At 43.1% G+C, this 12,964-nt stretch overlaps 1 protein-coding gene across 4 annotated transcripts; it reads left to right on the forward strand.

Moving 5' to 3' along the window:
• The first annotated feature begins 830 nt into the window (after positions 1–830).
• Positions 831–11,778, forward strand: ark2n (arkadia (rnf111) N-terminal like PKA signaling regulator 2n). Of its 4 annotated transcripts, none has more exons than XM_063889796.1 (5): positions 831–1,060; positions 2,483–3,385; positions 7,888–8,058; positions 8,443–8,557; positions 9,430–11,778. In XM_063889796.1, exons 2-5 carry the CDS (start codon positions 2,551–2,553, stop codon positions 9,617–9,619), a joined length of 1,311 nt encoding a protein of 436 aa, XP_063745866.1. In that variant the 5' UTR covers positions 831–1,060; positions 2,483–2,550; the 3' UTR covers positions 9,620–11,778. The 4 variants fall into 4 exon arrangements, with proteins under 4 accessions (XP_063745866.1, XP_063745867.1, XP_063745870.1 ...); XM_063889797.1 differs by having other exon boundaries at positions 2,486–3,385; XM_063889800.1 differs by lacking the exon at positions 7,888–8,058.
• Positions 11,779–12,964: the final 1,186 nt, after the last annotated feature.

The raw sequence follows: 12,964 nt of genomic DNA on the forward strand, positions 1-12,964 counted from the left end.
GAGTAAAGTAGAAGTACTCAGGTCTTGTACTTGAGTAAAGTAGAAGTACTCAGATCTTGTACTTGAGTAAAGTAGAAGTACTCAGATCTTGTACTTGAGTAAAGTAGAAGTACTCAGGGCTTGTACTTGAGTAAAGTAGAAGTACTCAGATCTTGTACTTTTTTTAATTTTTTTATTTTACCTTTATTTTACCAGGCAGATCAATAAGAACAAGTTCTTATTTACAAAGATGGCCTGACATAAAACAAAAATAGGTGACACTTAAAAAACATACAAAGACATAGAAAACAAGGATTGGTTATACAAATTACTTGAGTAAAGTAGAAGTACTCAGGTCTTGTTCTTGAGTAAAGTAGAAGTACCAGAGTGTAGGAATACTCTGTCACAGTAAAAGTATTCTAAATGTTCCTCCAGTAAAAGTAGAAAGTACTCTCATCTAAATGTACTTAAGTAGCGACAGTAAAAGTAGTCATTGTCTGATTGGTCCATTTCAGAATAATATCTCTGATCTGTTTTATAATGATTGATCATTAAAGTGTTCTCAGAGCTGGTAAAGGTGCAGCTAGTTTGAATGGCTTTGTATACTGCAGGGTAGCTGCTGGATTTACTCCAGGTGAACTACAGTCTGATTTAAGGGCTGATAATATTTCACATCATTAATCCTAATCTGTAAAGTAATTTAAGGTATTCTACTTGTTACTTTTCTGAGCCTACTACTCCCACCTCTGGAAACTAAACTGTATCCTTGCAGTACCGACAACCGGCCCACAGGGGCGCTCTACTCCGAGTCATGCCCGGAAGTGGCGCATGCATCTTTGTGAAGACGAACGGCTGATGGAGACATTTTAAAATAAACACACAGCTAACGGCTAACTGCTAACAGGGCTCGCGAAGGGGCGAGCGCACTGCGCCAAAACACATTACAATCATCCCAGGTTCTCACCAAGTTTATTATATCCAGCAGTGCTTTATTTAATAAATAGTAAATCAACGAGGCTACAAAACACCGAAGATGTTGAAAAGTCTGACACTGGGAACAGAAGATTATAACTAAACCGCGGTGAGTTGTAAGCTAAATGCTAACGTTTTGACTGAGATACGGTTAGCCGTTTTATCCTGCTTTCCTCGCCTCTTGGTGACTGAGATACAGATTCCATTTATAGGACCTCCAGCTGTCCTGCAACCTGCACGTTTCCACATGACTCTCCTTCTGGCCAAGTTCAGAGGGTTTAAAGGTTATGAGCGAGGAGAGCTGATCACTACGCAGCTAAAGGCAGTGTTAGCTTCAGCTAGCTCCAGACACAACCGGTGGTGTAAAGTAACCAATGAGACTTACTCAAGTACTGTACTGAAGGTACAATTCTGAGGGACCTGTACTATAATCAGTGCAAACTATTGTGTTATTTTTATATGCTTACACGTAGGTTTTCATCGCTAAATGATAGAATATTTTCATTGTGTTTGCAGTTCCTTAAGTTTTAGCGTAAGACCTTCAATATGCACTGTAAAGTAACTCAGTACATTTACTCACATGCTGTACTTCAGTAAAATGTTGAGGTACTTGTACTTAAGTGATTGATTTGTTTCCTATGTTTTTTTCTACTCCTCTACAATTCAGAGGTAAATAGTGTACTTTTACTCCACTACTTGTATTTAACACTTTTAGTTGCTAGGCAGATTAGGATGAATGATGGTAAATATAATCTCCCTTAAATCAGACTGTAGTTCACCTGCAGTAAATCCAGCAGCTACCCTGCAGTATACAAAGCCATTCAAACTAGCTGCACCTTTACCAGCTCTGAGAACACTTTAATGATCAATCATTATAAAACATATCAGAGATATTATTCTGAAATGGACCAATCAGACAATGACTACTTTTACTGTCGCTACTTTAAGTACATTTAGAGGAGAGTACTTTCTACTTTCACTGGAGGAACATTTAGAATACTTTTACTGTGACAGAGTATTTCTACACTCTGGTACTTCTACTTTACTCAAGTACAAGATCTGAGTACTTCTACTTTTACTCAAGTACAAGATCTGAGTACTTCTTCCACCTCTGGATACAACTTAATAAAGTGTTAAATTCAATCGATAATATCTTTCTGCTCGTACACATTTGGTTTAACATGGCTAGTGAACCTTCCTTAAATCATTCTATGGCTGTTTGTAGTAAAAGTAGAATATAAACCTTTTAAGATTCCTTGCTCTGAGAAGCTAACCTACCCTGAAATCTTATCAGCAATACTGCCAGTGAATAATTTTTGCCAAATTGTTAATACTGATTTCATAAGAATATTTTATGCACAGAATAAGACTTGAATACGCTCTCCTTGTGTACCTGAATTAAGAGATCGTCACATTGTAATATTATTTTAGAGTTTCTGTTAAATTGAATGATGCCTCTGCAGTTTCCCTGAGCAGTCAGAGGTCCCGCCTCTTTCAGTGAATTTGAATCAATGCTTTGTTTTTCTTCCAGCAGGTGAGCTCCTGTCCAGGCACATTGGTCCATGCTCGCTGGACCTCTGGGCTTTGGGCTCAACTAGCATGAAGATGGCTGACTCGGACAAGGCAGAGGATTTTGTGGATGCTGAGTGCCCCCCAGAGTGCCTTGATGAAGCACAATCAGCCGCAGGCTCTGCTCAGGGAGACCAGGATGAGCATCTGAAAACCGAGACCACCACCAGTACCAGCTCCCCTCCCAGGGAAAAGGAGGCCGACAGCCCCTTGAATACAGAGGGGGAGCAGAGTCTCCTCTCCATGCCCTGCCTGATGCAGGAGCTCCGCAGAGACTCCCCAGAGTCCCAGAATGCCTCCACAGGAAGTGACAAGCCCGTATCTCGTCACATCGATGAGAGCGACTCCTCAAACCCCTGCATGATGTCCCCCTCATCCAGCGGACACCTTGCTGACTCAGACACACTCTCCTCAGGTGAAGAAGGCGCTGCTCCTCCCACAGGAAAAGACGAAGAAGGAAACATGGATACGACAAACGATGGGCAGGCAGCAGGGAAGCAATCGTCTTCCTCAGCGACGGGGGGGAGGAAGTCCCGGCGGTTACGCTCGGAGAGCGAGATGCCGCCGAATGCAATGGCTGCAAAGAAGAACCGCTGCCAGCCCACCTTAGTAGCTCCCGGGGGGGCGGAAAAACAAACCAATGGCAAGCTGGCCAAAGTGAAAGGTCACCGGAGCCAGAAGCACAAGGAGAGGATGCGCCTGCTGAGGCAGAAACGAGAGGCGGCGGCACGGAAGAAGTACAACCTGCTGCAGGACAGCAGTACGAGCGACAGCGAGCTCACGTGCGACTCCAGCACCAGCTCCTCCGAGGACGACGATGACGACACCTCAGGAGGCAGCAAGACAATCAAGGCAGATCTCACAGGTAACATCCACTGAACACAACACATGCTACAGCCCAGCGCTGCCACCACTGAAGGAGAACAGGGTAGCTGCAGCAGCCACTGAGATCCACACTGTTTCATGTAGTCAAACACAAAGCCATACGCTGTAAAAACTACACATCAGAGTCAAACACAGTATACGCAATTTCCAAGCAACCGTTAACCACATTCTCCACTTCCAACATATATTTAGAACCTGTTTAAAGCCTTGGTTAAGTCAGAACAGGAAGTGCTTTGTTTGCGTTGTTTTGTCGATCACTTTCTTTTCTTTTTTGTTATTTTCTCAATCATCATCTCTCCTCATTCACCGTGTTTTAAATACTAAGAGCGAGTCACTTGTCGTTATGTAATACATGTCGTGTCAGAACTGTGTCTCATCGTTTGCATGCTGTGCAGTCTAGAGGACATTCTTCCACTCATAAACGGAGTTAATCTAACCTATATTGCGAGCTCTGCAATTCAACAACTGAGCCATTTATATCCTCAGCCGTTCTGTAAATAGACAATGAATGTGGTATGATCACAGCGTGTCAGTCTGAGCCTCAGCACCCTGCAGTTACTGTTGAACGTTGGTAGAAATATTGTCTCATATCTGCAAGTTTACAGACTCAATTATATTTAATGTGCCTTTTTATAAGAGTGCTTAAACGTCCATAAATGTAGTGTTTTCCTGCAGCTGATGTCTATCATACTGCTCCTCTGGAAGCGTTTAGACTTGCAAACAGGTGGTTCTCCTCACTGTAAAGGCCTCTGCAGAACACACACCAGCAGGATTGTCTGCACTCCGGCCCTGTGTGTGTTCCCTTTAGTTAATCTTGATTTTCTGGATGATTGTAGAAATCTCTTGGGTGAGTTTTTAAGTAGCTTTTTATCCCTGGGGTGTTTACCGTCCTGCTGTTGACCTCTGGTTCTTTATGCTAATGCTCTCACTGTGGTTTCCTAGAATAAGAGCTGTTGGGTTGGTTCCTGTAGACGCCACAGTGTTTACTCCACAGTGTTTACTCCACAGTGTTTACTCCACAGTGTTTACTAGTTTTAATATTTTTGTCCAGGAGACCTACAGAGGTATTAAACATGGTGCTTATTTTGGATGATATGAACCCCACCGTGTGTTTTAGTAAGAGGTTTTAGAAGACGATATCTGGTTCCTTGGTTTGTAATGAGTTGTGAAGTGTTTTTACCTCCAGACCACATCTCTGAATCAAGTCGCCCGAAACATTTCTTATCTCCCCCCCGGGGGTCCGTTTCTACATGAACTGTTTTCAACCATTTTTACATCTCGCACACAGAGTGCTTCAACTGCATGATGTAGTCCATCAGCATGTCGAGTCGATCTGCACGTAACCAACAAAAACAAACTGTCATTTTCTCTTTTCTTAATACAAAAGTCCACATCCGAAGCATGAACGTGCCACTGTATTTTCTTATGGCTTGGCCTCAATGTCTTTAAAGCTGGCTTCAGACGTGCATCGGAGAGATCCAGAGTGGGCGCCCAGATTCATGGGCTGCTGGACACCAGTTCGTGGGACAGGAACGGCATCGGCAGCGTGCTGGAGGAGGCCATGACGCGCTTTGCGGTGATGCAGCGGCAGACCGAGGAGCGCTTCAGAGTGTGGATGGAGAAGCTCTCGCACCTCGACTCGGACAACGACTCGTCCAAACGCTCGAGCGACGCCGTGGAGGGGCAGCAGCAGCGCCCGTCCCCTCCCAGCTCCTTTTTGCCATCGTCAGAGTCTTCAGAGACTATGGCCGCCTACATGTTGGCGCAAGAGAACAACACCTCCGCCCCCCTAAACAACAACAACAACACCCTACCTGAAGTGGTCTCTCAGAACGGAAATCTAGCTGTTCCGGACCCCGGGCTCTTGAATGTCTAGATTTCTGCATCGCCCCTCGCTGTTTGATATTAGAGCTAGTTGATGCAGAGAGCGTGGGCAGCGGGTATTAATAGGTAACTGATGCGGATACACCACGGTCAGCAGCTGGCCCCCCCGCCGGTCCTCCGACCTGAGTGCAGACCTGAGGCCCCGCTGGCGCTGGATCACTGTGAGATCTGACATTTAGGGAAAACAATTCAACTCACCTGTTTGATTTCTGCGTGACATATCTGAATAGACTGTCAGGGCTCTTCTTCTACTGCTTATTGTTGTGTACCAGCTGCACACACACACACACACACACACACACACACACACACACACACACACACACACACACACACACACACACACACACACACACACACACACACACACACACACACAGTCATTCATACAGCACCTGTGCAGACATTAGTGGTGCTGCTGCTTCATAGCATGTGCCTTGTCACCCTGATTCCACGCTGGGACCGACTCCGCTCGCAGCACCGCTCCTTCATTAACTCCTTCTCCCCCGGACTGATGTTTGCACCGCTTCAGGACTTTTTTCACATCTTATCTCAAGCTTTTATGTTTGGTGGTATAGCTTTACTAACATCAAAACGTTTTGAAACCATATAAATATAGACTCGATATACTAACCGACAGGATCTCTTGCTTTGAAAACGAATCTAAATAAGACGTAATTAGATTAGCCGTGTTTACATTTTGTAATGTTTGCCTTTCTGTTACATTTGCTGCTATCACTGCCTCTGCGCAGGAACAAGAAACTAGTGAGGGGGGGGTGACTCCCAATGTTTGTTTTTAGTAGCCTATGTATAGATTGTGGACATCAGATCAGGCATGGGTTCCTCATGTGAAGGGCCTCAAACCTCCACTCGTTTAATATCTGTTTTATATTTAGTCTGCCGGCTCGCCCTGCGCCTCCCACAGCTCGCCCTGCGCCTCCCACAGCTCGCCCTGCGCCTCCCACAGCCCGCCCTGCATCCCCTACGACTCGCCTTCTCCAACTGGCATCACACTGACAGATATACAGCAGTCGTACAGCTGCAGCGTGTGATGATGCATGGCAATGTTTACCGATTTCCTAAAAAGTGACTGATCAAGTGGCCTTCTCTGGTTCGGATCCTGTGGTCTTTGAGGTGGAAACACACTCCGCCTCACACTCTTTACACTGCTAACACTAACCCTCACAGATGTGGAGGATGAATCATATTTATAGTTAGGATGTTAAAAAAAGTCAAGTGTTACATTTTCTGTGTGTATATGTAGCCCGCTGCCCCCCCCCCCCCTGTTTGCATGTGGTTTATTAGTACCTAGAATGTGCGAGGCCAAATGAGTTGTCATCAGCAGCATGTGAGCTAACGCTGATCACCGCTGACAGGTCTAGTTGTTTTCTCTTGGCCTTTCGGTTTTAGTTTTTAAATTGTGTGAATATTGGTGTTTTTGTTTTGGGTTCATGGAGCATTGTTACTTACGTTCGGGTTTAAAATGAATCCCACAGCTGCTGTCCTGCAGCTGAAATTACCTTTAAATCAGTTGTTTTGTCAACGTGAGTGCATATGGTCACAGAGTGTGTGTGTTAGGAACACGAGGGACAGTCCGTTGTTTACCAAAGACTCTCCTGGTTTACATCCGTCCGTTTTCTATCTTTACTACCCGGCCTTCGGTACCTGCTGCCTATCATCTCTTCATAGGCCTGCAGAGTTCTGCCACGTGCTGTGCAGACGAACCCCCTCACACACACCCACACACACTTGTCTGATGACAGCTGTGTGTGTGTGTCTCTTTACAGGGTAGAACAAAGATAGAGAGTGTGCTCCTGTTTGATTACCCCCTGCATCTCATTCTGACTGATGGTTTTGTAAATGACTGTATTTAGTGTAGTTTTTACGTGAATGGCTGTTATTTTAAAAGCAATAAATGGAGAGAAAAATAAATGCTAACGTTTCTATTATTATTTCCTCTTGTATATAAAAATGCACCGATTGTCTTTTTCTGATTCCTTTAAAAGTCTGATGTTTCTCTTTCTTTGTTCTCTCAGGACTTTAATTGACAGCAAAATGCAATTAAATAGAATTAAATTGATACCAAATCTGACCCCAGACCTCCTCCCAATCAAAGACGGCTCAAATAAAAGTAATCCAGATTACTTTGACTGCTTTGACTGGATTCATGCCCGATTTATGTTCTACTTTTCCAGAGTAAATCAGTAGCAATACATCTGTTTGAAAGAGGACTTATTCAGCTGTTTGGGGTTTATTTCTTACCTGTAGTAATGGACACATGTCATAGTAGATGCTCAAAACACAAATATGAAAATTCAACAGTTCTTCCACAAGGACGTATCTTGAATGAGTATGCGTTTGTGTAAAATTGACTCCCAAAAAAAACACACATATAAGACTGACCGATAATCTCTCTGCAGAACTCGTACTATCAAATTAAAGTATGCAAAGAATGCGTTATATTTCTATATCCTTCACTGTAAAATAGTCTTGTTTCCTCCTGTATGTTTGCACTGCAGACTAAAGTCTCTGTTCCACGCAGAGCTGCGACTCAGAAGCATGATCTGAATAATAAAGTGTTCTCTTTGTTTCCTGCAGACGGGCTTCCGATAGTGGGTCACTATGATATTTCAGACACTGATTCTAACCCGGAGAGTATGAGTGTGGAGACAGTCCGGCCCACGGTGATAAAGCATGAGCTAAAAACACACAGAGGCCAGGATATGGCCGCTCACTCTGGGTGTATAAGAGCTCTGTGCTCTCTCTCAGGTCAGTTACAAACCCCTGAATATTTCCGCTGCTCTCAGTGAAGACGTTTAGAGGCATGGGTGCGAGGCGGTGGAATGATCTTATTAATCCCCCAGCCGCTCTAAATATCTGGCTTCATGGCATCGAGCGCTGCCTTGCTGCAAGACAAAAATAATTGACCTTTTATTACTGACTAGCCGGCATTGTCTAAACATGAATATGAACGTCCACAGTTACTGTTCTGTCCACTGTGTCCCCGAGAGCTGTTCAAACACAAGAGTCAGATTCATCGTTGTCTTGTTGTGTGTGTCAGAGCAGTGTGTGTGTGTCAGAGCAGTGTGTGTGTGTCAGAGGCCTGAAGCACTCAGCTCCTCCTCACACTGACTGCTCCTCTGTCTGTTTCAGGCCGCGTGGAGGCAGAGCTGTCGCACAAGGGAAGTCGTCATCACAACAAGGGCCAGATCAACATCGCCTCCTCGGACAGTGAGGTGGAGATAGTCGGAGTGCAGGAAAAAGCACGGTAACGACTGTCGGGGGTGGGGGGTATTTAGTATCTTAATCCTTAATTTAACCCACCTCTGCACAACACTGCAGGAAGCTGCACGATTTAGAGCCAAGATGCGTGCTTCATCCTCTACTTAAAAATGTGTGAAAAGTATAGATGCACAAGAGTGATAGGTGTGACAGAATGGGGTATTCAACCACTTCTGAATGAGAAAATATTCCAGCTATATTTTGGAGGTTTGTTAACTGCAATGGGGCTCACAAGGACTTGCTCAAAAACGTCCTGAACACAGCACGTTGAAAAGAGAAAATGAAGACGTATATACAGTATGGCGGCTCTCTGCAGAACGCCACACACTTCTGGATGTCCTTTAGTGAGGAGAGGATTATTACTATACTAAAATTGCAATTACTATATGATTCACAATATGGGAGTAAAGGAAGAGGAAGATCTGCACCAAACAACAATTGTTTACAAAGTCTTTAGAGCAGCACTTCTCTGCAGCTCAACAAATCTTCATTCAGATATTTTCTCATATTTTGCTAAATATTGTGCTTACTCTGACTTAAATATTGCATTAGTCCACGTTCCGATTTAGGTCACATTTTGATGAACTGTGCAGCCCTAAAGATAAGGAGCCTGTCAGATACAACAGATAGACTGGGAGATGTGGGATGGAGTAAGAATGAAGAGAGGGAGCGGCGTGATGTAGAGGAATAAAATGTTAACATCTGATTGTTTTAAAGTATTTAGATTCTAGTTGTTCATCCACACATGTGTACGTTTCCACATTTGAGCTTCCCTAGTCTGTACATTAATTCAAAGGAAGTGTCTGCATCTTAAACCCTTTCGTTGACGTGTTTCCATTCTCCCGTGTGTGAATCCAGATGTGCCCACCCGTGTGGAGGGGTGATCAAGAGCCTGTCCGGCTGGAAGGAGAGCTCCGTGGAGCAGCTCAACAGCACAAACCAGCCCCAGCTCTGGACTACTGTTTCCCCTCAGCCCAACTGGGTGTCCCCCCCCGAGGTGGTGGACCTCACACTGGACGAGGACGCGGGACACAAATACCTTCTTTAAAGAAGCTGCACACTGAAGACTCCTTCCTCCTCCTCCTCCTCCCTCTCTGCCTTGCCTCCGTGTTATCGGCCTCTCGTGGACTTTTCCTGCTCCGGAGTGTGTGTTTTTTTTATTTACTTCCTGTCAAAAAGAAATCATCTGTATCGAAGCCATTCTACTGACGTGATTCCCTGATCAGCTCTGAATTTAGTCGTAATAAAAACAGCATTTCATGTGCAGGTGGAAATGTGAGTAACATTTATCGGTTAATGATAGCAATATCCTGCCTTCCTTTATTACCTCAGTTACCCCCCCCCCTGTAGGTCTTGGTGTGGTGTGTGCTTGCCTGTAGAGGAAACATCCAGCTGCTGCTTGAGGTCACTGTCATGGCGGCTGACCTGCTTCACTACGGACTCTGAGCGGCGTGTTGTACCTGCAGCCGGTACACTTCTTCTTTTGGTCGTACCACAAAGCTTTGTACCGATCCAAGGGTCAATTTTCAAAAAGTCTCACCACTGGTTTCACATCATGTTCATACTGCATTGCTTCACATTTAGGTTTGGGTTCATCCTTTTGGGAAATAAGCTTATTCACGTTCTTGCCGAGAGATTTAAGGAGCTTCGTCTCGATAAAACCCTGATCCTTTTACAACGTGTAGTCTCTTTGTGATGGATGTCTAGTGTCAAGATAAAGTGATAATCAGTGTCTAGTTGCAAAAGTAGCTGCCAATTAGCCCCAAGAATCCTCCTACTAGTACTTTTAAACCTCCATATTTAACAAGTTGTCTGTTGTTGGATTGAAACGAGTGTGAAAACCACAATTGGGGGGTTTTAGTTCTTTTCCCGGCTCCACTCTTTGTGCTAAGCTAACATGCTAATATGGATCTCTCATCTCTCTGTGAGAAATCAAATAAGCGTATTTCCCAAAATGTGTTCCTTTTTAAAATCCTTTTCTTTCTGTTAAAACCTTACAATGAGTGTTTCCTGAACCACTGGTAAACAAACACTACAAAATCTCACTTATTTTCCCAATATAAATCCAGTGTTTATAAAGGTGAAAGCCACGGAGTGACGGGTGACGTAGTTGTCGGTGAATGTATGACCCTGCGGTCGGACTGGGTGCACTTATAGTTTGATGCAAACTCCTTTAACCTCTGGGGACCCTTTACAACAACTGAAGACATGTATCTTCCAGTGAATACTGCAGAGCAACATGGCCTGAATGCCTTGAAAAGTGCACTATTTTTATTTTAGACAAAGCTTATTCTTTTACCTTACAAAGCAGCAGATCTTTTGCTATCTCAACAATAAATATTTTAATAATAGATGTGAATTTTAGCACAGAGTAGTATACGTGGTGTGTTTGTAGCCAGGCGTTTATAGAGAAGAGTTTTACTGTATGACGCGTTTTGTACCCTGATCCTCGGGGCCTGCCTGCTCTCTCCCTGTGGTCTTATCTGTGTTCATGCAGTCCCGCTGGTATTTCATTGTACCGTCATCTTCACACACTGTTCAAACGCTTGAGGTTTCCCTTGTCAGATGTAATATCTTCTATCCTAAAGAGATGTTTGAGAGTTAAAGAATACACTTATTTTACTTCTGCTGGTCACAGAAGGGAAGGGAATATATAAGGAAACCAAAGTCTAAATGGGATTTATGTCCATGTTTTATTTCTGAATTTGAAATCTGCTTCCATATTATTTTTCCTAATTTGCTCTGTCCGTCTCAGTCTGTTTAAACTCCAGATGCAGTTTAATAGGATGTGAGTTCTCTTTTTGTTTGGCCAGTTATTTCCACTAACAGCAGCTACCACTGTTCTGACACTTCAGACCACTTCTGCTTCACACGTGTTGCTCTTGTTCCTGAGGGTTATTTTATAATGTTAGTAGGATTCATGTCTTTACGGAGGGGCGGGGGGGGGGGGTCCGGGCAGTGATGCTCTGCTTTGGTTGCACATCAGCATGTTGGGTCGCATCTTTAACCTCAAGTCCGATATTATCCTCATTACTTTAGCTTTGCTCTTCAGTTATGTTTGTTTTTATTTTACTGTCAGTATTTTAAATTAACAAAAAAAGCTGTTTATTTTGTTGCTTTTGCAAAGTCCCCGACTTCCTTGAAATTATGTCTGTAGAACAAAAAGAAACTATTTTAAAACTAAATAAATAGAGCGTTATTTAATGAGTCTATTGTACCTCAGCTTCATTTCCTGTCTCTAGAAAACACCGTCTTTTATCATGTGCAGGGGATTCTGTTTTTGTGGTGTTCCCTCTCCTGCAGTGTGTTTGTGTGCATGTAAATGGTCTGCAAGGGCTAAAATCTCAAAGTTTCCCCCAGAGGATTTTTCTCTCCCATTCCATGTGATTGTTTTTGCATCAATGCATGAGTGTGCTTTGATACACAGCTTCTGAGATACAGAAATGTTCTTATTTATTATTTTAGAATAATTATAAAAACCAGAGGAGGGAGAAGTACTCAGATCTAGTACTGTACTAAAAGTAGAAGTACTCAGATCTAGTACTGTACTAAAAGTAGAAGTACTCAGATCTTTAGTAAAAGTAGAAGTACTCAGATCTGGTACTGTAGTAAAAGTAGAAGTACTCAGATCTTTAGTAAAAGTAGAAGTACTCAGATCTTGTACTTGAGTAAAGTAGAAGGACTCAGATCTTGTACTTGAGTAAAGTAGAAGTACTCAGGTCTTGTACTTTAGTAAAAGTAGAAGTACTCAGATCTTGAGTAAAAGTAGAAGTACTCAGGTCTTGTACTTGAGTAGAAGTACTCAGATCTTGTACTTGAGTAAAGTAGAAGTACTCAGGTCTTGTACTTGAGTAAAGTAGAAGTACTCTGATCTTGTACTTGAGTAAAGTAGAAGTACTCAGATATTGTACTTGAGTAAAAGTAGAAGTACTCAGGTCTTGTACTTGAGTAAAGTAGAAGTACTCAGGTCTTGTACTTGAGTGAAGTAGAAGTACTCAGGTCTTGTACTTGAGTAAAAGTAGAAGTACTCAGATGTTGTACTTGAGTAAAGTAGAAGTACTCAGATCTTGTTCTTGAGTAAAGTAGAAGTACTCAGGTCTTGTACTTGAGTAAAGTAGAAGTACCAGAGTGTAGGAATACTCTGTCACAGTAAAAGTATTCTAAATGTTCCTCCAGTGAAAGTAGAAAGTACTCTCCTCTAAATGTACTTAAAGTAGCGACAGTAAAAGTAGTCATTGTCTGATTGGTCCATTTCAGAATAATATCTCTGATATGTTTTATAATGATTGATCATTAAAGTGTTCTCAGAGCTGGTAAAGGTGCAGCTAGTTCTAATGGCTTTGTATACTGCAGGGTAGCTGCTGGATTTACTGCAGGTGAACTACAGTCTGAT

Source organism: Eleginops maclovinus, chromosome 8 (genome assembly GCF_036324505.1).
Source record: "Eleginops maclovinus isolate JMC-PN-2008 ecotype Puerto Natales chromosome 8, JC_Emac_rtc_rv5, whole genome shotgun sequence".
Lineage (NCBI taxonomy): Eukaryota > Metazoa > Chordata > Actinopteri > Perciformes > Eleginopidae > Eleginops > Eleginops maclovinus.

Excerpts from the sequence above, each read along its gene's own strand:
- ark2n (XM_063889796.1), top strand. The coding sequence starts at position 2,551 with ATGAAGATGGCTGACTCGGACAAGGCAGAGGATTTTGTGGATGCTGAG. Across the intron at positions 8,059-8,442 it reads AGCTCTGTGCTCTCTCTCAG|GCCGCGTGGAGGCAGAGCTG; the intron begins GTCAGTTACAAA and ends TGTCTGTTTCAG. Across the intron at positions 8,558-9,429 it reads GGAGTGCAGGAAAAAGCACG|ATGTGCCCACCCGTGTGGAG; the intron begins GTAACGACTGTC and ends GTGTGAATCCAG.